The following is a 27914-nucleotide window of genomic DNA, read 5'->3' on the forward strand; positions in this document are numbered from 1 at the left end:
CTCTGTGGTTCCGGGTCATTCTCAGATTGAAGCCGTGTTATGGAGCTGATGGTGTTTCCAGATGTTGAAGCTGCAGAGGCGGGGCTCCCCGTCGCTCCCCGTCGCTCCCCGTCGCTCCCCGTCGCTCCCCGTCGCTCCCCGTCGCTCCCCGTCGCTCCCCGTCGCTCCCCGTCGCTCCCCGTCGCTCCCCGTCGCTCCCCGTCGCTCCCCGTTCATGAGTCGTGTGAAATGGTTTTCCGTCAGCAGCCGTTTGGGACACCTTGTTATCCTCAAAGCGCCCCTCTGTCCTCCACCGCCTCATCTCAGCTTCAGTCCGTCTGAGGTCTGGGCCTGAGTCAGACGTTAACGACAACATCATCGCACAATTGTGACACACGTATCCTCACTTATACCTCGAACACAGAAGGAAAAGGCTTTTCTAAATAATGTCAAAATGTTGATGATCAAATAAAACGTTCAGAATAGTGCGAACATTTTGGGATCTTTTTTTAAAATGTCCAGAATAAAGTCGTAACGTTGATAACATTGCATCTATGACGTGTGTTCCCTTCCTCCTGATGGACGGGGGTCCATAGAGAAAACCAGAGACATTATGCATCATTTCATGAAACTTGATCTCGCCTGGGCCAGAGAAGAAGCCCTGAAGTTGTTATTGTTGTTGTTGTTGTTTATTCCAAATGACACTTTATTTTGGTATTATTAATTCACCAGTGTTTCTATCATGTATTTGTTGTCGATGTAATAAAGACTTGTTTGAGTGCTTACTCTTACTAACTCTGACTACTTTTAACTCCAGGCTGAAGACTTTTCTTTTTGTCGCTGCTTGTAATTGAACTGTTCACATCTTAAACTGCACTGTAACTTTTATCCATGTATTTTTTCTTTTCATGTTTATTTTATTAGCTTTTATTTTTAATGACTGATTTTAAATGCCTTTTTCTTAATGTCTTTCGTTTTCTGTAAAGCACTTTGAATTGCCTTGTGTTGAAAAGTGCTATATAAATAAACTTGCCTTGCCTTGCCTTGCATGTTCGATCATCCAAAGCAGTCTCATAGCCTTCTATAGAACCGGTCATGTATCATGTTCATGTCCCTGCATCAGCACTATATGATTCATACTTGTAAACAATTGATGTGAGTTTAAAGGATTATTCTGGATTTTCACTTCATAATTTCAGGTGAATTTCAGACTTTGACTTCTAATAGGAACCTTTTTTGTTAAGGTGTGTTCAATTGTATTCAGATGCACAGCACTGATATCCACACACCTTTAATTACCGGCATTGTTAAACATTATCACCTTCTATTGAGTTGTTGTGGGGGGGGGGGGGGGGGGGGGGGGATTTAAAGACCTGTCAATCACTTTTGGAGTAATCCTGTGAGTGGAGGCTTTGAATATTTCCTCCAACACTTAAAGCATCAGCTCGTGACCATCTGTCAATCTGTCACTCAGAGGATAGTGGAGGGTAGCTTCGTGCAGATGTGAGCTCGGCAGCGCCCTCTGCTGCAATATGTTGGTACTGCAGGTATCCTTTATATAGACATATTAAAAGCTATAATGTACATTTTAATGTGTGTGGGTGGTGATGCAGATGGGATGATTAATAATATCTCAATTACATTTAACTAATCATGTTTCATGTTACTGCTATAAACTGACAGTATTTACACTTTGTGGCTTATTATGAAATATGAGGCCTTGTATGAAGTATTTCTGCTCATTTTGGATATAATTTGTCTCTTAATAAGTTTAACATTCATACATATATGAAAAGTAATAAAAGAAAATAATTAAAAAAAAGATTATTATCAACATTATTTGGTTTTAAATGTTTTTTAATATTGTTTTGAGCTTATAATAAAAAAAAGCAATTAGTCACAAGGTGAAAACATCGCAATGGATGATAATTAACTCAAATTTAAAATGTAATTTCTTTCACAATATCACCATTAATTCTTATTTTATACTACTTTGCTCCAATTTAATTGTACTATTATATTTATACAAATTTAAATATATCAAGATTGTAAAATTCTCCTTTTTTTATTACCGTTTTCTGTTTGATTTAAGAAACATTCCTCCTTTCCACCTTTTTGTAACTTGTATTCCTTTCAAAATATAAATAAATACAAATAAATGTTTTAAACTTCAAATTGGCTTTCCTGATTTGTTTATTGTTTTTTATACATATTTATTCAATGACGTAAAACACATTTATTCCATTAAAATCATGTATTATTATCTTTTAAAATGTATTATTCTGTCATAGGGCCTAAACGTCAGATTAGGCCCCAAGTCAACCATATTTCATTTTCTCTCAATCTTTTGATGTGATTCCCTTTAGTGACCCATCACTCCTGGCTGCCAGAAAAACATTGTATTTAATAAAAAAAATGTATAGCAATTTATTATTAAAAAAACAGACTTTGTAATAAAATAAAAGCTCAAATAGCCCCTCTATAAAGTAAACCCTCCCCCTGATTTAAATCCTTAATATCTGCTGTCAGTATTTACCCTCGCACATGTGTTTTTGAGAGCTGCAGTTTATTACCCCGCTGTTACTGCTCTGTTAGAGGTAATTGTACACTAATTACCGTGAAGCTGTAAAAACCCCGCCCTCTTCTCGCTGATTGGTCAGACCCCAGCTCGCGTCACGGCTCTGACCCCGCCCCCCTCGGGTTGTCCCAGGTATAAAAGTGTCCAGGTCAACAGCTGAGAGGACAGAAGAGTGTGAAGGACTCTACATTCCCCTCCAAACACGAAAAGACTCAGACACTTTCTGGATTTTCCTTCTTCTTCTTCAAAGTCAACTTTATTGTCAATCTTCTTTTGTGTCCTTCTCCTTCTTCTTCTTCGGTGGTGTTTTAGATTTTTTTCTGTGTGATCATGGAGCTGTCGGATATCTCTTTCCCCATCCCTGCCGCAGATGATTTCTACGACGACCCGTGCTTCAACACCACTGACATGCACTTCTTCGAGGACCTGGACCCGCGCCTGGTGCACGCGGGCCTCCTGAAGCCGGACTCTTCTTCCTCGTGCCCCTCTCCCTCACCGTCATCCTCCTCCTCTTCCTCCTCCCTGCACCACCACCACCAGGATGAGCACGTGCGGGCCCCCAGCGGACACCATCACGCGGGCCGCTGCCTCCTCTGGGCGTGCAAAGCGTGCAAGAGGAAAACCACGGGCGCGGACAGGAGGAAGGCGGCCACCATGCGCGAGAGGCGGCGGTTGGGGAAGGTGAATGACGCGTTTGAGAACCTGAAGAGATGCACATCTGCCAATCCGAACCAGAGGCTGCCCAAAGTGGAGATCCTGCGCAACGCCATCAGCTACATCGAGTCTCTGCAGGCGCTGCTGCGCGGAGCAGGGGGGGGCGCGCCGGAGGAGAGCTTCTACCCGGGGATGGAGCACTACAGCGGGGACTCGGACGCCTCCAGCCCCCGGTCCAACTGCTCCGACGGCATGGTGAGTGTCAGGGAGCCAGACAGCTGTCAAACAGGCAGCAGGGGCGGGGGGAGAGAGGGGGGCTGAGTGTGTGTATCCACTGCGTCTTTACGCACGGACAAGTTAGTTTGGGTTATTTGTTTGTGTTTTATTCGTTTTTGTAATTCCTAAAAACACGTGTGCAATAGTTTATATATGATATAGTATCCACTTATCTTTACTTTGGTTTTCTCTTTTAGTTTGACTCGTTTTCTTGTTTTGTTTTGGTGCTTTTGTTGGCTCGTGAGTCTTTACGCGCGGAAAAGTTAGATGTGTGTTTAGTTTTAAATCTGACTTTTCCTTATTCTATTCTATATGTTGTCAAACATGCAGCAGGGTGCGGGGAGAGGGGGTTGAGTGTTCTTATGAACGTGTCCACGCGTGTACCCACCGTGTCTTTACGCACGGAATAGTTTTTCGGTTATTTTGTTTGTTTTATTCGTTCTTTTATTCGAGACGATAATTTATCCTTACTTTGGGTTTCTCTTTTAGTTTGACTCGCTTTGCTGGTTCAGGTGTTTGGTATTGTCGTTTCTCTGGGTACACTTACTTTCTCTCCAGCGCTGTCTGTATTCATTCTGCGGGAAACAGAAGCTTAGAACCCCGCTTCGGTCTTCTCCAAAGGACCGGGGGAGTTCTGGTGAAACTCGGTCGTAGTTTTAGTTTCATTCGTTTATTTATTTTCAATACATTTCGTTAATTTAATTTGATTTAATTATTTTAGCCCTCGGGTTTTTACACATCCTATTAAATGTGTTGTATTATTATCGATCTGATTCAAGTGGATGTCTTTCCGCCCATTTGGTTTAATCCCAGGTTGTCTTTTTATCTGTAAATTAAGTGACTTTAAAAAAAGACTAAAACATGGTTTTAATAGTTAATACAATGTTTTCGTTTTGATTCAGAAAAGCATAATTTTTCTGAACTGGATTTGTTTCAAACATTTATTTTTGTGTGGGAACTAAAGCTCTATACATGTCGTTAGATCCCTTTATTACTCACTCGCGATGTGACTGAGGATTTAATAAAGTGTTCATTACTTTTTAATTTCGTTAATTTTTTACGATAATTTTATTTGATTTCCATGAAAATCGTTCGTAAACATTTTATTGAAAAAGGATTACTAGTGAAATGATAATATATGGGTGGTCCTTAGTGCCATGTACATTTTTTAATTCATTTATGTTAAGCTCCAACCACCGGAACTCGTTATGATAGTCAATACAACTCTCCTGGTGAATGTTATTCCCTCGTCAACCTTGAAGCCTCACGTACTGTCGGGTGGTCCTTCAGATTGAAAGTGGGAAAGTCTAAGCCCCCCCCCCCCCATCGGACTGGGCTGTTGGGCCGGTTTAGTAATGTATTGTGGTTTTATTAAAAGTATAAATCCGTCTTTTTCTCACTTTAACTTTTGCTTAGAGCAGGACTTCCGGTGACTGGTTTATTGTAAATAATGCAGACATGTGAAACTTATTCACTGATATGTTCCTTTGCCTCTGCAGACGGATTTCACCGGACCCAGCTGTCAGAAAAACAGAAGAGGAAATTATGAAAGCTCGTATTTCTCAGAGAAACAAAACGGTAAGAAACCCCCCAAAAATAAATGTATAATCAAATATAATATAAATGTAATATATTTAATATAATAGCAGCTTAAAGGCCAGTTGTGCTGCCACTTAAAAGACGTAGTGATAAATAAACATTTAATATCTTCAAATTAATAAATTTTTTAACGTCAAAAAGTGTGTGTTTGCAAATGTGCAGGTTTTATAATTGTATAATTGTTCCATAGTAAAGCTATACACATAGTTGATAAAAACATATAAATAATACAACTAAAAACATCAGGTTTGACTGTTATATTCTGAGCAGGAAAATACAGATAACAACAGGGTTGTGTGTTACAGTATACTTCATAGAGAAAATATATTCATTTAATCAACTATGTATCATATTATTATTTAACAGTAAAAGCAAAGGGAAGTGGATGTTTCTTAATGTCTTTGATTTGTGTAAAGCACCTTGAATTGCCTTGTGTTAAAAGGTGCTGAATAATCTTTCCTTGCTTTGCCTTGAAAATTAAAAGCTTTGTTCAGAATATAGATTTTTTAGATTTTTAACGTTGTCTTGTGTTTTGTTTTTCAGGTTCTCTGAAGAATCGCAGCTCTGTTGTCTCCAGCCTCGACTGCCTGTCCAGCATCGTGGAGCGGATCTCAACCGACACCCCCTCTGCCCCCGAACCAGAGCAGATCCAGAACCAGACCCAGACCCAGAACCAGACCCAGAACCAAACCCAGAACCAGACCCAGAACCAGACCCAGAACCAGACCCAGAACCAGACCCAGATCCAGAACCAGAACCCAATCCAGAACCCCATCCAGACCCCCATCCAGGACCCAAACCTAATCTACCAAGTCCTATAAACCCCCACTATCTCTACCTTTTAATGTAGTTGAACTGAGCTGAGTTTTCACCTCTTTGCACCAGATTCCTTCCAAAAAAACAAAAGTATGGAAGCTCATTTGTGCCAAGAAAAAAAATGAGAGTTCTGGGGAAATCATTTTTGAGTTCATAAAAACAACTTAAGGCCCATTTACTTATTTACCAAAAAGTATTTGTCGCTATTGGTGGAGTTTCTTATTTTATATCAGATGTTATAGATTTTATAATTACCGAGCAAACTCCACGTGCAGAAGACGATTTTGCAATGAAAATATTTTTTGTATTTTTAAGTCTTAATCAAACAGCTTTTACATAAGTATTACAAATATTAGTTACAACAAAAAATATCGATAATTATTTCAAGATAAAGTCGTGTAATCTAATTTTGACTCGTATTTTGAACATTTTAAGAATATATTTTGTTGACCTGTAAAAACATTTTTTGAAAGAGGATTCAAAGTGGATTTTCTCATTCCCAAGTTTCCATACGCCATATTTATTTTCCTGGCATTAATTATCTTCCATATTTAACTATATTTAACCCCTGAAATTCTCTTTCCTGCTGTAAAAATTTACATTTTAGATGTAAAAACCACTATGAATGCTGGGAAATGTCGTTTTTAAACACAGGTTTAGTGATGAATACAACTCGGTTCATTTTTTGCAGTATTTCAATTTTATTTTAAGTTATGAGAAATTATTTTAAAGGCTGATTTAGAGTCAGTCGTCCAGATGGCTTTTTTTTCTTCCTCTCTGTGCAAAAAGTCTATTTGATGAAGGACGGAGGCCAAACAAAAAAAACATCCATTTACATTCCTCCACTTTCGTCCATCTGAAGTCGTAAAAAAATCCCCAGCTGTTTGATTCCCTCGTGAGGAAAAGCAACTGCAATAACATCCAGTGATGTTTTAAAGATATGTCATACAACACTGCAGATTGCTGTAGATAAACTGCAGTAAGTAACAACAACAAAGTCTGTCTGCTTCCTGTTCAATTTGAAAACAAGTATTATTATCATTTGATGTTTTCACTGCAGCGGAGGACCACTTTTCTTTTTCTGTACATACGATGTAAATAAGAGCTGATTTGTTCCAATGAAAGTGTTAATTATGTATTTAATGTTTCCGTCTGTACGTGCTTTTGTTTGTTTGTTGTGAAAATTTTAAACTTTATATTTATACATCTGAAAACTGAGTGACAGTCTTATGACTAATAAATGAAAACGAATATTTATACAAAAAAACTCGACTCTGCTTTTTAATTTCTGTAAATCATTGTCATTTTATGATGAACTTTTGGATATTTAGGCTTCAGGATTATTTAGATTTGAATGTATTTTATTGAGAGATGAGAACGTTATTTAATGGTACAAATAATATATATAATATGTCCTTAAATATACGTTAATTTAGATGTACATAAGATATTAGAACTTTCTGCTTTTAAATATTTTAATTACATTTAGCTGTTTGATTATTATATGATGAGCCATTTAGTATTTTTTAATAATTTTACAATTTTATTTCCACTTTTAGAGAAATTAAATTATATTTGTGGAAAAGCTCAAAACGAATCATATAATATTTTGAACCAAAAATTCAAGAAAAACAAGTGAACTGAATACAAGATATTTATCAGCTTGGATGTTTCACCTGAAAACACAGGTACCAGTCTGGTAGTTAAAATATACCATTCAACCTTTTAACCTGCAGCGCCATCATGTGGTCGGAGAGAAGAACTGCATCTACAGAGGCTTTGGTGTTTTTAGAGATTACAATTAAATAACTTATTTCTTAAAGAGTCCTCTCCTGCTGATGTTCAGGTGTATATCAGTATGAAGTGTCTCTATTTTAAAGAGTCCTCTCCTGCTGATGTTCAGGTGTATATCAGTATGTAGTGTCTCTACTTTAAAGAGTCCTCTCCTGCTGATGTTCAGGTGTATATCAGTATGAAGTGTCTCTATTTTAAAGAGTCCTCTCCTGCTGATGTTCAGGTGTATATCAGTATGAAGTGTCTCTATTTTAAAGAGTCCTCTCCTGCTGATGTTCAGGTGTATATCAGTATGTAGTGTCTCTACTTTAAAGAGTCCTCTCCTGCTGATGTTCAGGTGTATATCAGTATGAAGTGTCTCTATTTTAAAGAGTCCTCTCCTGCTGATGTTCAGGTGTATATCAGTATGAAGTGTCTCTACTTTAAAGAGTCCTCTCCTGCTGATGTTCAGGTGTATATCAGTATGTAGTGTCTCTACTTTAAAGAGTCCTCTCCTGCTGATGTTCAGGTGTATATCAGTATGTAGTGTCTCTACTTTAAAGAGTCCTCTCCTGCTGATGTTCAGGTGTATATCAGTATGAAGTGTCTCTATTTTAAAGAGTCCTCTCCTGCTGATGTCCAGGTGTATATCAGTATGTAGTGTCTCTACTTTAAAGAGTCCTCTCCTGCTGATGTTCAGGTGTATATCAGTATCTAGTGTCTCTACTTTAAAGAGTCCTCTCCTGCTGATGTTCAGGTGTATATCAGTATGTAGTGTCTATACTTTAAAGAGTCCTCTCCTGCTGATGTTCAGGTGTATATCAGTATGTAGTGTCTCTACTTTAAAGAGTCCTCTCCTGCTGATGTTCAGGTGTATATCAGTATGTAGTGTCTCTACTTTAAAGAGTCCTCTCCTGCTGATGTTCAGGTGTATATCAGTATGTAGTGTCTCTACTTTAAAGAGTCCTCTCCAGCTGATGTTCAGGTGTATATCAGTATGTAGTGTCTCTACTTTAAAGAGTCCTCTCCTGCTGATGTTCAGGTGTATATCAGTATGTAGTGTCTCTAATTTAAAGAGTCCTCTCCTGCTGATGTTCAGGTGTATATCAGTATGTAGTGTCTCTACTTTAAACAGTCCTCTCCTGCTGATGTTCAGGTGTATATCAGTATGTAGTGTCTCTACTTTAAAGAGTCCTCTCCTGCTGATGTGCAGGTGTATATCAGTATGTAGTGTCTCTACTTTAAAGAGTCCTCTCCTGCTGATGTTCAGGTGTATATCAGTATGTAGTGTCTCTACTTTAAAGAGTCCTCTCCTGCTGATGTGTAGGTGTATATCAGTATGTAGTGTCTCTACTTTAAAGAGTCCTCTCCTGCTGATGTTCAGGTGTATATCAGTATGTAGTGTCTCTACTTTAAAGAGTCCTCTCCTGCTGATGTTCAGGTGTATATCAGTATGTAGTGTCTCTACTTTAAACAGTCCTCTCCTGCTGATGTTCAGGTGTATATCAGTATGTAGTGTCTCTACTTTAAACAGTCCTCTCCTGCTGATGTTCAGGTGTATATCAGTATGTAGTGTCTCTACTTTAAAGAGTCCTCTCCTGCTGATGTGCAGGTGTATATCAGTATGTAGTGTCTCTACTTTAAAGAGTCCTCTCCTGCTGATGTTCAGGTGTATATCAGTATGTAGTGTCTCTACTTTAAAGAGTCCTCTCCTGCTGATGTGCAGGTGTATATCAGTATGTAGTGTCTCTACTTTAAAGAGTCCTCTCCTGCTGATGTGCAGGTGTATATCAGTATGTAGTGTCTCTACTTTAAAGAGTCCTCTCCTGCTGATGTGCAGGTGTATATCAGTATGTAGTGTCTCTACTTTAAAGAGTCCTCTCCTGCTGATGTTCAGGTGTATATCAGTATGTAGTGTCCTCTACTTTAAAGAGTCCTCTCCTGCTGATGTGCAGGTGTATATCAGTATGTAGTGTCTCTACTTTAAAGAGTCCTCTCCTGCTGATGTGCAGGTGTATATCAGTATGTAGTGTCTCTACTTTAAAGAGTCCTCTCCTGCTGATGTTCAGGTGTATATCAGTATGTAGTGTCTCTACTTTAAAGAGTCCTCTCCTGCTGATGTGCAGGTGTATATCAGTATGTAGTGTCTCTACTTTAAAGAGTCCTCTCCTGCTGATGTTCAGGTGTATATCAGTATGTAGTGTCTCTACTTTAAAGAGTCCTCTCCTGCTGATGTGCAGGTGTATATCAGTATGTAGTGTCTCTACTTTAAAGAGTCCTCTCCTGCTGATGTTCAGTTGTATATCAGTATGTAGTGTCTCTACTTTAAAGAGTCCTCTCCTGCTGATGTTCAGGTGTATATCAGTATGTAGTGTCTCTACACGTCTCCACGCTTTAATGTTCAAAAAGCTCTTTATTGTTTTCATACTGCCTGTGCTGCAGCACCTCTTTTCACCCTCTGTCTGACATCAGAGCCCAGTCTGCTGGTCCCACTGCAGGAAAGGGAAAACCCCCAACAAACACAACAGGGCCTCTTTAAAAAAAAAAAGAACACACATTTCTGTTGGTTTTCTATTCCAACCCTTAAAGCGGTAAACATCTGCACCACGTGGTATTTAGACTGAAAGGTCTCCCCTGAATGTGTTGTTGCTTCAAAACTCAAATTCGAAAGACATACCAACTTTTTTTTGTATTGATGTCCCACAAGGTCTGCCGAGGGGACAGGGACACTCGAGTTGAAATCATAGTGGAAAACAAAGACATTTAGTTGGATTTCCTTAATTTGTTAACCATAAACCAGCATTTATCTGGACCTATTTTGAGTTATAATGACAGATAATTTCCCCCAATGTTCCCATGTGAAACGCATCAAATTAAAACCTTGACACAGCCCCAGGGTAATCCCCATGTTTCTAAAAACTCTTCACTTTCTAAACCAAGTCACATTGGCTTCAAGCAAATTATAATGGTGACGGTTTATTGAATGCATCTTCTAACCAATAAATGATGTCTCTTGTGACCTTTTTGTTGTTGTTATAGAAGAATGATTTGATTAGAGCTAAACAAATATATTTTTCCCAAACACCTACTTCTTTCGCAGGGACCCTAATGCAATATTAGTACATTTTAAACCCGGAAATTGTATAATTGACTAAATTAGGCCTACAGCAGATTAGCATTTTAGTCAAAAACTCATCAAGACTTATAAGAAATATTATGAAAACCAACACAATGTACACAGTTCAGTTTTGTTATGCTAAGTTTGCTACGTTAGCTAGTTAGCCTAACAGACTTTCCATGATCAATCTAGCCATGTAATTAGTATTGAGCTAAATAAGATTATACATACATCATATTGTTGTGTCAATGCTTATTTGCATTGAAAAGGAAGGATAATAAAATAATTTTCCTGTTCATTTTCTACTCAAAGGTTTCTACGTAGCTAGCAAAGCTTTCTATGTTAGCTTAGATTTTGGCCTGAACACTTTCTGGGGGTGTTAATGTATTTGGTGTATTTATTGCTCATATCTATCTCAACAATTTCAATGTTTCTACCCTGAACATTACCCATGACCCTGTGCTCTGTAATTGTTGATACAGATTGTAGTTCAAAACAGACTTTAACTGTTAATCTTCTCAAGTATGAAAAACGCTGCCTTAGCTTTAGTAATGCTACGTTTTTTGTTAGCTAGTTAGCCTAACTTACCATGATCACACTAGCCCTATTATTACTATTAAGCTAAATTAGATAGTAAAATAATTATATTGTTGTGTCAATGCTTATTTACATTCATGTCAAAGGATTCTAAAATAATTGTAATATATATATAAACTGTTCCACGCTAGCTTGTTAGCCTAACTGACTTTAGATTTTCATTATATAAATTATCTTGCTAAATTGTCAAAATGGAAGACGTAAAATGCTTGACTTTTTAGCCTGTTAACCTTTATGGCTAGATATTCAATCCTATACTGATAATATGTTTTATTAAACCCAACTATTAGATAAACACATTTCAGTTTAGTTATGCTAGGTTTTCTACGTTAGCTTGTTACTTGCTACTTTCCATGATCCGACTAGCCATACTTCTATTGAGCTAAATACGAATATACAACCATTATGTTGTTTTGTCAATGCTTATTTACATGTTTGTAAAAGGAAAGGAAAATAATCTTCATGTTCATAGATATTCAAGCTAGCAGATTTAAAGTTTTCTACGTTAGCTAGTTAGCCTATCTGACCCTGATGCAATATTTGACCATTTTCAAATGAAAACTGTGTAAACTTTTTCTTAAACACCCTTTAAAGGAATTGCTGTACCCAGTCCCTTATTGATTCTATAATAATGTAGTATGGATAATATGAAATACTTGTTGGAGTGTTGACTCTTTGTTTTACTTGGGTACGCAGACTCTATATCTCCTGTCTCTTCTACACCATTTAGCTCCGTGTTCAATTCAACTCTGCAGTTTGGAGAACAGTGTTGAACAAACGACTGTCTGAGAAATACGGAACTTTATTGATTTATTTTGAATAACAACAGCTCTACAGTCATGGCTTGAAGTGTCACACTTTATTTACAAAAATACTGAGAACCAAACAGCTGAGGGCGAGGAAGCGTGATGACGAATGCAAGTTTCTTTTTTTCGTTTATTATTCTTTATGAACAGCAGCTAAAGGCTCCTGGTTGCATGTTTCAGGACGCGCGTTGATAATCGCAAAGTACACCTCAGCGTTACTGGCTTCTTCCGAGCTAGGGCCTTCTCCAAAGTGAGCATCTTTTCCTCAGGCGTGTGTTCGAGAAGATCGCACTTTCGTTTTTGGGAAGATCTACTTTCTGCGGCGGGCGGCGGCTCCCTTCTTGCTGCTGTAATATGAAAAAAAAGAAAATACATGTCAGAAATGTGTGGGGGTTTTTAACGGTTTGTAAATGATTGTTCAACAAAGGATAATGGCCTTCTGTGCAGAGTTTTAGTGTCAGTCAACTTCACAACACTTCAGACGCACATTTCAGTTTAGTGTCATGCTTAAAGAAAAGGGTCTTCGAATTTGTCTGAAAGCCCGTTATTCGGAGACCCAAAGTAATAAATGAAATAGACAAACCTATAAATGCGTAAATAACAAACCAGGGCTTTTGTTTTTGGGATAATTTACCATTACACTTTGGTCTACCGGTATTTTTTGACGAACTCCTAGACTTTCAGGGTAATGGGTGGTCAGATAAATGGCATGGCAACACTTAATAGCACCTTAGCAACTAGATAAAACTACAAAATTGGTTTTCCATCCAACAACTGATTCTGAACAATACTAATATGTCTACTCCTAGCACTACTTTGTGCAGCCAGTCTGGATCAGGCCTGCACTATTCTTAACGAGTCAGGTGGATACTTTGCATCAGCTTGTATGCAGACGATTAGCATGTTTCCAAATATGTTATCGTAAATCACGAGTGAATTTTTACAGCAGATTTGAGCTGACTGACACAGAAAGAATACAATGTGCAGAACCGCTCGTTAGCTAACAAAGCTCATGACTAGTTTCCGAATAATTAGCTTTCCCTGCAACAATCAATGTAAAAAGTCACTTAAACATTAACATTTATTTAGTTTAATGGAACAACATATACTGTACAAGCTGTTAAATAATCAACTTAAGGTTTACTTTTACGCAACCATAAGAACTAAACAACTGAGCCACATGCAAATGGGATGAAATGCTAATGGTGTTGCAGTCTTAAAATCCCAAACTCATGCATCACTTACCTGCACAAACCGAATCATTACTGAGTCCAATAGCCAAGTAAATACCCTCACAGTTACTGTTGTAATGGCTCTCACACACACATAAGTAAAGGGGTCAGTATGAAGAGAGGACACCTGATCTGTACACTGAGAAAGGATGAACTACTTTGGTACTTAATTGCATTTAATAATGTAATTTTCATACTGTTTTCGTCTGTAAAACCAGGCCGTTTCTTGAGGTCTTGTTTTTCTCTATTGAACGTTATGTTGAACGTGATACTGACAATATATAATGAATATCTGTTCATCATCCTTTTTCAGAGAACACCAGGGAATACTCCTTTCATACCGACCAGTATATTTACAATGAAATATAAAAATGAATAATGGGTACGTACGATAGATAACACACATATTTCAGGACAAAACAGAAGCAACATATGGAGCTGACCAGACGTAATGAAGCAGAAAAAAGTAGTAGAAATCTTTGCGCCAGATTGCTAAACCAACCTTGGAAGCTTTTACTGAGCTTAGCAACCATTTGCATGAAATTCCAGTTTCTTTCACACCGCATCAACTTCAACATCAACAACAACAACAACTCCAAGAAGACAATCAAAAGCAGCAGTTTGTTTCCCTATATACGGCCACAGCAGAATAGCAATTGCTAGTAATAACTAGATCATTTAAACTAACTGCTTGGAAAAAGGGCTAAACATGATGGACTGTTAGCTGTACACATTTCAGTGCAGTTATGCTAAATTGTCTACGTTAGCTAGCTAGCTTATAACAATCTAAATAAGATTATACATTATATTGTTGTGTTAATGCTTATTTAAATTGATATGCAAGAATTATACATTATATTCCTGTAGATTAACTAAGCAAAGTGTTTCTATGCAAGCTAGTTAGCCTAGCCTACTTTCAAAGTGTTCTAAGTTAGCTAGCTAGCTTATTATTATAATTAATCTAAATAAGGTTATACATACATTAAATTGTTGTTTTAATGTTTATTTACATTTATAAGAATAATACATTATATTTACTATGCATAGTTTTTAATGGCAAGCTAGTTAGTCTAAAGTTTAGCTTTTTAGCCTAGCTTAATGTAGCCTACTTGTTCTCAATATGTTCGCTCTCCTGCTGAACTTTAATATAAGGTTTGACTAAGTGCCCGTTAATAACAGCAGGAATTAAGGAATAACTGAGTGAAAATCCTGGTGACAAACTGCTGCAAATGTTGTATTTTGGGACAAACACAAAACGTGACAACATGTATGGCCTAAGAGTTGGATCGAGGTCGTCTCCATGTTGACTTCCAGACAAGTTTTTCTAGCCGTGGATTTGGGCCTGAACACTTTCTGGGGGTGTTAGTGTCTTTGGTGTATTTATGGCTTCCTTCTATCTTAACAAAGTGACTTTGAAATGAACCAAGGTACACAAACTAAGAATTAAGGAAAAGTTGACTTAAAACTAGAAAAATATCCAAGTATGTTTCGTAATTTAAAAGATGTGTTGCACTTCAATGGCCTTAATGCACCATAGTTCAAAACAGAGTGGAGCTGTAAATCTTTACAAGTGATGCTAATATTGAACTTTTAAATTAATGTACAAATAAAAAGTTAAACCTACTTAGCTTGACCAATATTATATTATATATTATGCAAGGTTTTTTTGCCATAAACTGACATAGACTGTCCTGTTACGATCAGTTATGTCCTGCTAAGGGAAGGGTTCACGCAGATATATTTAAGTTAAGTTATTAAGATTACTGAGTGTCAGTGAACCCATCGATGCCAGTACTTACTGCTTCTGCAAACAATCAATGCGGTTCCTGATAGTGAGCACCTGAAAAACGACACAGCGGCAGCTTTAACACGTTTACCTCCGAGGAGAATCCCTTTGCTTTCCTTTAACGAGTTTCCAGGTGCTGTAGAGTGAGGCATCATGGGAAACCAGGACGGGGTCAAGCATATGATCAGTGTTTCCTCTGTATTGAGTGGTCACATGACCTCACGTCACCCCCGCTAAGCTAGAGGCGGCTAATGTTGGGCTATAAAGGAACTACAGCACGGTCACATGACTTCACGTCACCACCGCTAAGCTAAAGGAGGCTAATGTTGGGCTATGAAGGAACTACAGCACGGTCACATGACTTCACGTCACCACCGCTAAGCTAAAGGTGGCTAATGTTGGGCTATAAAGGAACTACAGCACGGTCACATGACTTCACAATCTGATCATTGTTGCATTAAAACATCCGTCGTAGTTTCCCGCCTCAAAAAGAAAGATATTAGAGAGACTCTGCTTCAGCTCGGCTCTGAAACCTCAGCAGGGTCAAACTTACCTGTTACCGCTCAGCCACACCTGACCAAAGCTCAGTCACCCAATACCACCTTTAGATCCAATGGAGATCCGTTGATCTGCTTTCAACCGAAAAGTTTGTTTCCAAAATGTCATCTAAAAAAAGCTAATTTGTACAAAACTATTAGATATAAAAAAAAAGATTAAAGGTAACTGACATGTCCTGCATTGTCTTTATATTTAAAGTTGTACGGAAGCTCAGAAGTGTCATCATAACAAAAGATATTCTCACATTTTTGGTTTATAAAAACGTCAAAGTTGTAAAATAGGAATATTTTGTAAATGATGTATTAATTTAACATCATGATTTGAATCGGGAATATCAAATAAATCCCTAATTCATTCAATTACAAAAAATGCAGAAATGAAATGCCAACTTTCTGAAATGTGTAATTTTGTTTGTGATTTTTACGTTTAAAATAAACTCAAGATGTTTAAGATGTCACTTTTAGAAACAAACTCTTCGTTGTGTAGTTGTTTGTCTTTGTGGTGTGTGTTGTCTCCTCTCGGCCAGCGGGGGGCGCTGTGTTTTCCCTTCTTGACCTTCATGCTAACATGCAGCGAGCCCCAAGCTGCAGGCAGAGCGTCGCTGCAGCTCTACTTACAATTTACTGAGCTCTTCAACTCTCTTACGCAGGGTGGTGACCTGCAGGGAATCACACACACATGGAGGTTCAAACCCGGAGCGCGGCTGTGCGAAAAACCTCAGGGTCGCACGACAATTTAAACAACAACAACAAATATCTGCTACAGCCGGAGAAAGATTATGAAGATTATTGTGCAGAAATCAGGGTATATACCGAGGAAAACCTGTGGATGAATATGGTTATTATAACGATAGCATTTAGGGCTAAGGAGGTTGCTAAATCTGCAAAAAAATAATGCTTTTCTTCCATACATTTTGCACAAAAGAAATGCTTTTAAATTAAAAGCTATCAATTGTTAAATATTGTCTAGACACAAGCCAGAATCAAAGATGTATCTCTCAATGCATTGTAAAAAGTATGACTTGAATAAGGAGAGATCTATTCATGTATTAATCAATTAACGAGGCTTTCTTTTTGATAACTGGATCTGATTTATTTACCCTAAATCTAAATAAATAAATACTTTAGTAAGTAAACACAAACAATTTAAAGCCTCCTTTCAGATATGCACATAGTAAACGTACAGTACAGACCTTAGTTACTGACAAATTAAAGGAGTAAGGTATTTAAAACATGTAAATAAGTTGTATGAGTTCCTGTTTTGTTGACTCACCTCGTACTTCTGCCTCTTCAGTCTCTCCATGTGATCGAACTTGTCAGACTCCAGCGTGGTCATCCATTCGTGCAGCTCAGTGATCTTATCCCTGCAGCACAACAACACACAGTCACGTCAGAAAAATATATAAAATACCTAAAAACATGTAAGTTAAATAAATAAATAAAATAGAGAAAAGGTGTCAAAAACATGTCGGACAAATATATAAATTGCTTTAAGAAATTTGTGTTCAATTAATCAAAAATAAATTATAGAAATGCGTCAAAGACAGACAAAAACATAAATACCATAAAGACATTTTAGTTAAATAGACACAACATGTGAAAAACACGTCAGTAACATGTCAGAAAAAATCTTAAAAACATGTGAGTTAAATTAATAAAACAGAAACATCTCAGAAAAAAATACCTTCCCTTAATGTTTTGAATATTAATTATTAAAGAAAGCCACATGGATTAAGAGTTTTCTTTCACCCTGAGGTTAAATAAAAGTGAGTCCTGAGGATTGTAATCTGTGTGTGAAGTGTGTGTGAGTCTTACTTGAGCTTGTCTTCGTTCAGATGGTCGATGTTCAGCTGCTTGCGTCTGGCGGCCAGGATCTTCTTCTTCTTCTCTCTCTCAGTCTCTTTCTTTCCTCCTCTCTTCGAGTCAGCCTGTTTAATGCGGAGCAACAGACGTTCAGATCTTCATCTTAACCCTTGAGTTTATCACCTTCTGTCCATAGAGTTTAAATAATCACCCAAACATGCTTTCAAGGCAACTTCATTCCTACTAATTACCACAAGTTTTTTTGAAATGTATGGTCAATAGAGCGGTGACCCGTGTAGGCCGACCCGGAAGTAAACTGCGCATGGGTTCCCTCGACAAAAAGCAACGGGATTTCTCCAGGATTTTGGAATATTGTAAAAAATAAGGTCTGTGGAAACGAACCTGTTTGATAAATGCTTTGTTCAGCCGGATAATCTCCACATGTCTACTTTTATAATGTTCGAATCATAACTCTAATGTCCAGAAGCTAAATGCTAACGTGATGCTACAAAGGAGCTACAGCCGAGTCCAGCCGCACGACTTCAACGTCACGCCGACTTCAGATCCAGATTCAGACACACAGATTCTAAATGGAACGAGTTGAAGCGTTTGTCTGAACACTTTGCAGGAGGCAGGGACTTGCTTTCAAGCAGAACAGAAACTAACTCAGAGGTGTTCGGCGTAATGACGTACAACGGCCTCCACGACTTCTGTAGTCCTATTCAGCCACTCGGTAACAACCATCGTTTCTCAGACACGTAGACTCTTCAGAAATCACCAGTAGAACAAAACGTGATCCGTCCCTTCAACGCGTCTCAACCTCAGACCTTAGTTCAGATAGTTTCCAAACCCTACGGAGAGATCCCATTGGCTCTGAGACCAGGGAACAGGAAGTGGAGAAATGCTGACTCACTTCCGGGTTTTATGACTCGTCACTGCACCGCTCTATAAACCTCATTTACACAAAATCAATGTTCATTTTTGCGATAAAAAAGGTTTTTAAAAAAATGGACCCCAGATGCTTTAATTTTGAGTACTTGTAGTAAAGGTCAGTGGCGGGTGTAGACTAATTATAGGGTGGGGCGAATCATTTAATGAGAAGGGCCCATTGAATGCAGGAAGAAGGAGATTTTAATTCTTTTTTTTAGCATTATTGTTTTTTAGTAACATCGTTTGACTTTGTCACCATTTTATTTTAATTGTTTTGGTTGCTTTGGCCAACGATACAGAGCATTACAATAAGTTTGGGGTAACACATACATTATTTATGCAGCCAATCTATGTTTTTAATGTATTTCTTAATATTTGTTGGGATTTGTTTTAGTCACAACATTTCCATAGTTTCCACTAAATTATATTACTGAAAGAAGCAGAGTAACTTAGTATTAGAACCTGCCATGGTAAAGGTGCTCAGTGTGAGGCGTAGTGCAGTACTTGTACTCACTCTCCACAGAGAATGTAATTGTACACAGTACTAGTAAACGTACTTAGTGTGAGGGGTATTTGTACTCACCTTCTGCAGATGGCTGCTGTAGTTGGAGCCCATGCTGGAAAGAGCTGACTTCTTCTTTGCTTCCTCTCCGGCCTTCTTCTCCTGGTCTCTCTCTTCCCTGATCCGCCTTTCCTCCTGGTGAAGGGAAAACAAACAGAGTGAGACCTCCTCTCAACAGCCCATCGGGAAGCATGAGGTATAGACAATCTTTGATACGTGTTAATACAAAATACACTTGAATGTTTTTTAAATAAACAGAGTGAGACGTCCTCTCAACAGCCCAGCAGGAAGCATGAGGTATAGACAATCTTTGATACGTGTTAATACAAAATACACTTGAATGTTTTTTAAATAAACAGAGTGAGACCTCCTCTCAACAGCCCATCGGGAAGCATGAGGTATAGACAATCTTTGATACGTGTTAATACAAAATACACTTGCATGTTTTTTAAATAAACAGAGTGAGACCTCCTCTCAACAGCCCATCGGGAAGCATGACGTATAGACAATCTTTGATACGTGTTAATACAAAATACACTTGAATGTTTTTTAAATAAACAGAGTGAGACCTCCTCTCTCTCAACAGCCCAACGGGAAGCATGAGTTATAGAAAATATCTTATATATACGATTCAAAAGGTGATATTTAAGTTTTACAAACCTCACGCTTGACCTGGCGCTCCTTTTCCTTCTCAGATTGGATCCTCTGCTGCTCGGATCTCTCAGCACGACGCTTCTCCTGCAGAACAGGAAACAACACACTGCGTTAGAGCTGATCATTACGTCTACACACACATACACACACACACACACACGTTGTTTTGCTAAATCCAACAGACAGATAACAGATGACAAGATTTAGAAATTGTCCTGTTTTCTCTATCGTAATTTTAAGGCTAAAGCGAGCAGAAAATAGTCAGATAAAGTACTTCTTTAACGAAATAATATTAGTTTTGGAATACTATGTCGGTATATTCAGATAAAACGTCATTACTTTGAGTTAATTCATAAAGTATGTCTTCCTCTATCAAGTCATTATTTGGTTAAGATTATCATAACCATTTACAGGATCTTTCTTGCAATGCATTGGCACAAATGGGCTTCCGTACTTCGGTAATGTAGCGCCAGAATGTGGAATATATTTAGCATTTGGATTATTTATCTAATGAAGATCAAAGAGAGTTCTTTGAGATGCTATGTCGGTATATTGAGAAGTCAGTATTTTGAGAAACTTAGTCATTTTTTAAGAAATCGTCTCCTTATTTTATATAACAAAGTCATTGTTTGCCCTTATACGTCTTTTTACTTAGATTCTAAGGAGAAAACTGAGAATACTTTGTCATTGTTTGAGATAATATGTCGATATATTGAGATAAAAAGTCAGTACTTTGAGCTATTAGTTAATTATCTTGGAGTACTTAGTCCCTATACTGCCGTCCAAGTCTAAATATTAAGATACTAACTCATAATTCTGGGTTACTAAGTAATTTATTTTATTCTTTGTTGGTATATTGGGATAAAAAGTCATTATGGTAATTATTTTAGCAGTAAAGTAATTGGACTTCCCTTATATACTGTATTTAGATAATATGTCATTATTGTTTGCAATGCATTGGCACAAATGGGCTTCCGTACTTCGATAATGTAGCGCCAGAATGTGGAATATATTTAGCATTTGGATTATTTATCTAATGAAGATCAAATTCTCCTATAATCTGTATGTAAAGTGCATTTTAAAGATGTGTAAAGGTGTGTTTTTTTAGTGAAAGACTCACAATCCTGTCCTTCAGTCCGATCAGCTCCTCCTCCTCCTTCTTCCTGCACTCGAAGTGAGCATCGATCAGTCCCTGCAGCTCCGACAGATCTTTGTTCTGACGTTTCTTCTGGATATCCTGCAGGGCGGAAACACAAAAAAACAATCTTTAGACAAACCCTTTACATGCACTCAAATCCTTCACACTTCATCTCCACTTACGTCAAAGTCCACTTTCTCACCATCGGGCATCTTTGGTGCAGCAGGTCTGCAGGAGAGAGAGTGTGTAGGCGCATATACATTGATTATAATGTAGTTTAAATGCTTATATTTGTCTTTTTTGATTAACCAAACGTCTCGGATGTTTTACAGATATCATTGGAGGAAGAAAAACTCACTTGAACTTTGGCTTCTCCTCTGCAGATTAGGGAAATGAAGAGGGGACAAGTACATGTCATGGGGTTAGAAACAAAGCAGACTTCTCTTAGAATGCATGGCTCTGTATGACTATGAACATTACAGACTGTAAAGTGGTAGCCTCAGTGTTAGAGCGACAGGTACCAACACTGTAAACATAACACTTCAAATACCAACAAAGACGTTTCTGGATTAACAGACCTTGCTGTGAGTCGTATTATTAATATTACAAACTTCTCATGAAGCCTCGTCTAAAAAAAGTCACTCAGAGTTGTGACTTGTAAGTACCGTACCAACAATATAAGTCTTGTTTTTGTTTCTTTGGCTTGACCCCAAAAGCATTTTGCACAAGCAAGACAATTCCCCCATTTCATTCTCAATTTTCTTTTTGTTTGTACCCAGATTCTGGCGGCTCCATGCCATGCAGACGACGAGTGGCATAGCAAGTTTATCGGTGGGGTCGCTGCGCAGTAAAGCACGTGTTAGCACCTCATATTCCTTCACCCTTTTTCTCCACTAGCTTTTAATTGTTCAATAATAAAAAATTGGTAACCATTTGGATATAATTTGAGTGGATTTTTTTGACAGACAGATAAAAAAAATGTGGACAGACATTTTGTGATCAGCAGGCGTTCCGCAGTAGAGTTCAGACGTCAGACCTGGACCCTGTGGTCCTTCCCAAAACCAGAATGACAGATTTTTCTTTAAATATGAATCAGAAGTTTCTTTTAATAAAATCAACATACCTTCCTCTTCCACAGCCTCTGCATGCAGCAAGCACCCAAAACAAAAAGCAGAATAGACAACAGCGTTAGCATCGCTCCGAGAGCAGCACACTGTACATCCATCAAACACAAGGAAGACTACACGACTAGGGCAGACAGTCAATGTGCGGCAGTCTAAGAGTATCTAAAGAGTAACTTCTCAAATAGAAATGTCAAATATTACATTTCACAACCAATAAAGGCAACTGGTCCTTTTTACGTTAGCTTAGCATCCACTAGCTATACCATCTGGAATCGATTTGGGATTAGAGGGATGCTAGAATATAATACATTAAATATATAAAGCAAGGTAAAGGTTGTTCTTCAGTTTGAAGGTAAATAAAGGCTAATATTTGAGAATGTACAGAGTAGGGTTTCTTTGAACCACAGTTTCACCTCCAAACAGCTCAACAGAGAAGGACTCCTGCATTCACATGCTATTTCAGAAAAGTCTAGGTAGACATTGTTGAAGCAACTTGGCCGAATTCATGGTTTTCAATTATAAATTAAAGTGGCATTAAATTAAATGCGCCGTTTCTTTTTAGATGTCATTTTAACAAAATAGCATGTGAACGCGACACCAGCTCTCCCACCAGCAGGTGAGCATTTTATAAGCAGTACATTTAGGTCTTAATTGAAATGTTTCATTATCATGCGTAGCTTTTAGAAATGAAGCAGCTCAAGATAAAGCGTGTATTTGTAAGGTAAAAGCAAAGATGTACGCCAAATACAAGTACAAGTACTGAGAGTACATGTGGTACAGTAGTAGGCCTATTTTGGGTTAGATTGATAAAAGAGGCCAATATTTATTTTGTTTTGTTACATTTAAGCCCTAAATAAAACCTGTGTTTGCAGATCTCTTTTTCCATAATGAACGTCAACATGTTAGCATACGGTATGCTAGTCTAAGCTGCTAATAAAGTAGCACTCCATAACTTTACAAAAGGAATAGACCGTTTCTAGTTTGTTTCCTTGTTAGATAAACTTGAAGTTATGAGTTAGCAAAGAAGCTAACGATAATTGAGACTTCAAAAGTTATGAACCGTAAAGATATTTACTGTAGTTTTAACTGTTACTGTGCTGAACTGCATGCTAACGTGTTGGCGCTAACACAATGTACAGATGCATGTAGCTCGACTATAGTTTATTGATATCCACCAAAGTAGTAGATGTTAGTTTACCTCAGAATCAATCCCCCTAAAGACATGTTGACAAATGAATGAATGAAGTAATGAATGCATTTTTTTAAACCTTCAAACATTGTAGCAGCCGGAAGCTAAACGGGACAAAAGCTAACATAGATACGGAGCAGGACTTTTTATATCAGCCTAAAAGCATGAAATTTAGTGCATTAAAAATATGGGTTTTTACACACTAACTTTAAAATGCTATGGGTATGATCATCTTAACAATATATATATATATATATATATATATATTATAAGACATCATCACATCCCAGCGTCTTTTCCAGAGGTGAATGGAAGGTAGCGTTAGCATTAGCATGGAGAACATGTGTTTGCGGATCAGACTATAACACCCCTTGTTGTTAAATACCAACTATGTGCAATATATATATATATATATATATATATGCCGTAGTAACTGTGCAATATAAACCTGGCTGCTATATATTCAGAACTGTTACAGGATGTGTATTTTGTTTCATCTTTAATATTTTTGTATGCATGCTTCTTAGTTAACATTGAGCTGTCGTTGGTGTTTTTATGTAAATGTCCCCCTCTGTGGGACGAATAAAGGTATATTCTGATTCTGATTCTGATTGGTGGGTCCTTGTTTAGGAGCGCACCTGCTTTCTGGTGAAAGGATGATAGAATACCCCTCCCCCCTCCAAACCACATACCTTCAAGCTCAGGCTCAGGCTCTGGCTCTGGTTCTGGTTCTGGCTCTGGTTCTACCACTGGTTCTGGTTCTGGCTCTGGCTCTGGCTCTGGCTCTGGCTCTACCTCTGGTTCTGGTTCTGGCTCAGGGGCCACCTCAGGAGCCACTTCTACTTCCTCTACTACCTCCTCGGCTACAGCTATAGAACATTTAGCGAGACACCAGGGGAGAGGAAGGGCGGTGAGAAGGGTTAATGTCAGCGGGAGAAGAGAGGGAGAGAGGTGAGTAGATGGAAAAGAGGGGATGATGGGTGAGAGATATATGAGGTTTCATTGCGGTAGGAGTTTGGGGGGAACTGCCACCGGATGGCGCTAAAAGCATGTGAGACAGCAAGCGGTTACACAGGGGGAAAAAGGTTGATGGTCAGTCGTTGATGGATGAGTGATTGATTCCTGAAGAGTTCCTGTGCTGCAAAGAGACATGTTTCTCTCCTGATGCAAACAACATACTTTCTAAGTCTTTTTAATCCATCTCAGATGGCGTTAGTGTTAACTAGCATGCCACAAAAAAAATAAGTTAACGTCGAACCTACAAAACACTAAACAATGTCAAATTAGTATCAATGGCATGAGAGTTATCGTCTGCAGCCTTACCATCGTATTCTTCTAGGTCCATCCGAGAAAGAAAGGAGCAGAAGAATGTTATAAAAAGATCCCGTTTGTACCCATTTTTGACAATATGTGAATTCAAAATGTGGGTACACTGGGGATCCATGCGTAGCAACACACAGTCCTCCTGATCTGAACGGAGCTCAAAGGCACCGATCGGATCTGGAGGACTGTCCGGTTGCAGATTGCATGCAGGGCTGCAGGACTTGCTGACAACAGGTCGACGTAGGTGTTTCTGTCCTGATGCCAGCAGTGGTTCCTGCAGCCACGCGACAGCAGGAGGACAATATCTGAGCTTTAATTAAAGTAGAGCATCTGGACGGAGTCAAGCCAAACCTGTGGACATATGGACGTGTCCAGTGCACACAACTCTTAACAGGGGATGGAAAATAAGTTAGGCATGACTCAGGAATAACTCCGGGACTCAGCATGGGCCTCCGGAATCTTGATGGACCTCACTTTAAGGGGGATGTAATGTTTTTTAAACGGGGGGAAATGGTTTTACTTACCCTCGACCTGATCACTGCAAGAGAAGAATCAAAGAAATTCTGATTTAGACGAAGATTCAATCAAAAAATAAGCGTGTAAATTCAAGCTTGTCCACGGATTCAGTAGTTTGACAAGACAATCTGTACTCAAGGTTTTTGAAGTAGGTTTTTCCAGAGCGATACATCTACAGTTTGATTATTAGGTTAACACATACGATGAATGTCACTTGGTGTTGTGGTGAATACACTTCGATAAAACAAAGTAACATTACAACATGTTGCATACGTTGTGTGCATTAATTAATGTACACAATGCTTCTAAATTGACCTTGAGTTGAGATTATTTTGCCAACCTTCTCACCAGGTGTGGTTTAAATGAGTGAATGGATAAATATGAATGGACTTACACTTCCTCAGTGTCAGACATGGTGACGGTGGACTATACAACCTGGAAGGCAAAAAGAGAAGAGAGGAATTTAGCGTCTGTCTGCCAAGGAGCAGCCGGCTGTATTTTTAGCTCAGGATTAAGTTGCAGAATGGCTTAAATATCTGCCGGCGACCCCACCCTGCTGCCCTGCACATTTCGCGCCCCCTACCCCCAAAAATCTTTATTTAAATGTAATTTCTAAATAGCTTTCTTGTTCATCGTTTGAAAATGTTCACCCTGGGTTTGTTTTGGGAAAGCTCCACATTCCCCAGATCCATTTTGGTTTAAAATTAGCATTGAAACTTTGAGCTGAAATTCAACCCTCGGTCCTGAATCTGCGTCTCTGCTGATAAGTGAGAAGGGAGCCGCAATTAGATATGCCAACAGCGTTTTCCCAACTGCTGAGAGAGGACATTAATGTTGGGGGGGCTTTGGAAACAACCCAAACAGCTTCTGGTGCATCTATAGTCATTCTCCATTACTGACTACATTTACACAAGTGCAATTTGGAGGTACTTGTACTTGAGTATACACAATAAATACGACTTATTCTTCTTCTGCACTACACCTCAGATGGGAAAACTGTACTTGTTACTTCTCTACTTTCATCTGACAGCTTTAAAACCCAAATTACTTGCATCATTTCTATGATGTAATAAAATGACCCTAACCCTAACCCTAACCCTAACCCTAGCTTCCCTACCTTTACAAGATAATAATAATAATAATGCATTTACGAGGTAAACCATCATAAAAACAACACACTTGATGCAACATTGCTCATTAATTCATCAATATCTGTAAAAGAACCAGATATATTTTGTATTCCTCTGCATGCGAGTAATCTGTTGGTTCTGTAGGTACGTGGTAATGCTATCACTTGATGTTGCATTTACTGTTTTTTCACTTCGTAGTAAAAGTATTGCTATTGAAGTATAGCATCTTTTCCATCCGGAGCATCCAGACATGTTTAATGCATTGACTTGTCAAAGAGTTCTACTTTGTAGTGTAAGTATATTTATTGAAGTATAATATATTGTAGTTGTAAGAATCCCAACAGGATCTGATCCAACCCCGCGCTGATAAACACACACGACCTGAATGTGTGCTTTATTCCAGAGCCATCAGAGGATTAGTTCCCCATTAGCCTCGTTAGCCCGAGGCCACCATGAACGCTCCGACATCGCAACTATTTCCAACTGACAGCTGTTCAGCTCCAGTTTCAGGGGAAGATGAAGATGAAGATTGGGTTCCTTCCCCTGGACCACTACCCATAATCCCACACCATCTCCTTATCTGGACGTCTCACACGGCTCCTTCCATCACGCTCCCTGCTGACCGAAGACACTTTGTCCAGGAATTAAAATAAACCCTGAACGGCCGCAGGAAGGTCAATGGTCGAACGCTGAAGGCTTCCTCCCATGTGCTCGTTTGAATCCTGTAAATGCCCTCAACTCAAACTCGTGTGTACACCACGACGTAACATCACTGTCGGTACTTGGCTCCCGTTCAAGATGTTAAACTGTTTATCCTCAAGCTATGTGAGCTTCAATGGAAACGCATGCCGCGCCCAATTTACAGCTTCCTAATGGACAGTATTAACCATATGAGCAGAGGAAGAAGAAGTCCTGCAATGCAAAAGCAAAGTCTGAGCAATGTCCCAGACTTAACATATCAGAGGTATTAACACTGTTCGTCGCCTCTGTTCTCGTGGCATGACATAACTTATTAGTGTCGTCTTCTGTCTCCTGAAAGCTGCTTCAAAGGCTTTAAGCCATCTGTAAATCCTTCAGGTATGAACCCCCGCTGGGACGCTGGACTCGGACCAAAACCGGCACAATAACAAACACAAAGCCCTTTGGGACAAGAGGGTGTCCCCCAAGAACGTCAAAGACACACAATGCAAGATGTACAAAGCAACCTTTTGGAGAAAGCAGAAGATGTCAGAAACCACAGCTGATCAACTTCTCAGGCAAACAACAACTGACTATTCAATAAAGCCTCTCTGGGTGTCAACGCCACTTCTGGTCCTCCATCTGACCCTCTATTAGTGGCAGTGATTTTAACACATGTGGCTTCAGCTGTCCTCAGTTTTTTTTGTTTTAGTTTAGTTGGGGACATTGCACTTTAGCTTCACTTCCTCTCTAGCATTCACACACTCTTACCTGTGAAAGAAAAAGCTGAAAGAAAGGGAGATCCCCGCTGGCTGAGACTAGCTGTAAGGTTCTGCAAAGTTACCGCGCTGAATATGTCCTTCTGTTATAGTGACACACGATCCTCCAGGCCTCCCCATTGGTCAAAAGGACGTTCCGGGGGCAGGGACCACGGCTTGGGACCCCCCCTCCCCTCGCTGGCACTCGATAAGGAGATGGAAGAGTCGAAGGCTAAGGTGGGAGGCTCAAGTTTGGAGACGGGGGGCAGCCAAGGCGTCCTCAAAGGTTGCTATTCTGGGGGACGCTGCATTAGGCAAGCAAATTTCATCTGAGAGCA

The 27914-nt window shown here is 38.8% G+C and overlaps 2 protein-coding genes across 9 annotated transcripts; one reads left to right on the forward strand and one right to left on the reverse strand.

Annotated features, from left to right (window-relative positions):
• The first annotated feature begins 2739 nt into the window (after nt 1-2739).
• LOC117443327 (myoblast determination protein 1 homolog) lies at nt 2740-6497 on the forward strand. The gene is made up of 3 exons (XM_034079303.2): nt 2740-3466; nt 4987-5065; nt 5630-6497. The coding sequence occupies exons 1-3, from the start codon at nt 2888-2890 to the stop codon at nt 5905-5907; spliced, it is 936 nt and encodes a 311-aa protein (XP_033935194.1). The 5' UTR covers nt 2740-2887; the 3' UTR covers nt 5908-6497.
• A 5811-nt stretch (nt 6498-12308) lies between these two features.
• LOC117443328 (troponin T, fast skeletal muscle isoforms-like) lies at nt 12309-27694 on the reverse strand. 8 transcript variants are annotated; one of them, XM_034079305.2, is made up of 15 exons: nt 27590-27694; nt 25405-25445; nt 25019-25032; nt 24495-24503; nt 23864-24040; nt 21982-21999; nt 21217-21235; nt 21041-21086; nt 20841-20957; nt 19727-19804; nt 19088-19201; nt 17587-17699; nt 17045-17135; nt 16390-16430; nt 12309-12543 (listed from the first exon to the last, which is right to left on the reverse strand). In XM_034079305.2, exons 2-15 carry the CDS (start codon nt 25422-25424, stop codon nt 12507-12509), a joined length of 894 nt encoding a protein of 297 aa, XP_033935196.1. In that variant the 5' UTR covers nt 25425-25445; nt 27590-27694; the 3' UTR covers nt 12309-12506. The 8 variants fall into 8 exon arrangements, with proteins under 8 accessions (XP_033935196.1, XP_033935195.1, XP_033935197.1 ...); XM_034079304.2 differs by having other exon boundaries at nt 24495-24506; XM_034079306.2 differs by lacking the exon at nt 24495-24503.
• Nucleotides 27695-27914: the final 220 nt, after the last annotated feature.

This window comes from Pseudochaenichthys georgianus, unplaced genomic scaffold (genome assembly GCF_902827115.2).
Source record: "Pseudochaenichthys georgianus unplaced genomic scaffold, fPseGeo1.2 scaffold_586_arrow_ctg1, whole genome shotgun sequence".
Classification (NCBI taxonomy): Eukaryota; Metazoa; Chordata; class Actinopteri; order Perciformes; family Channichthyidae; genus Pseudochaenichthys; species Pseudochaenichthys georgianus.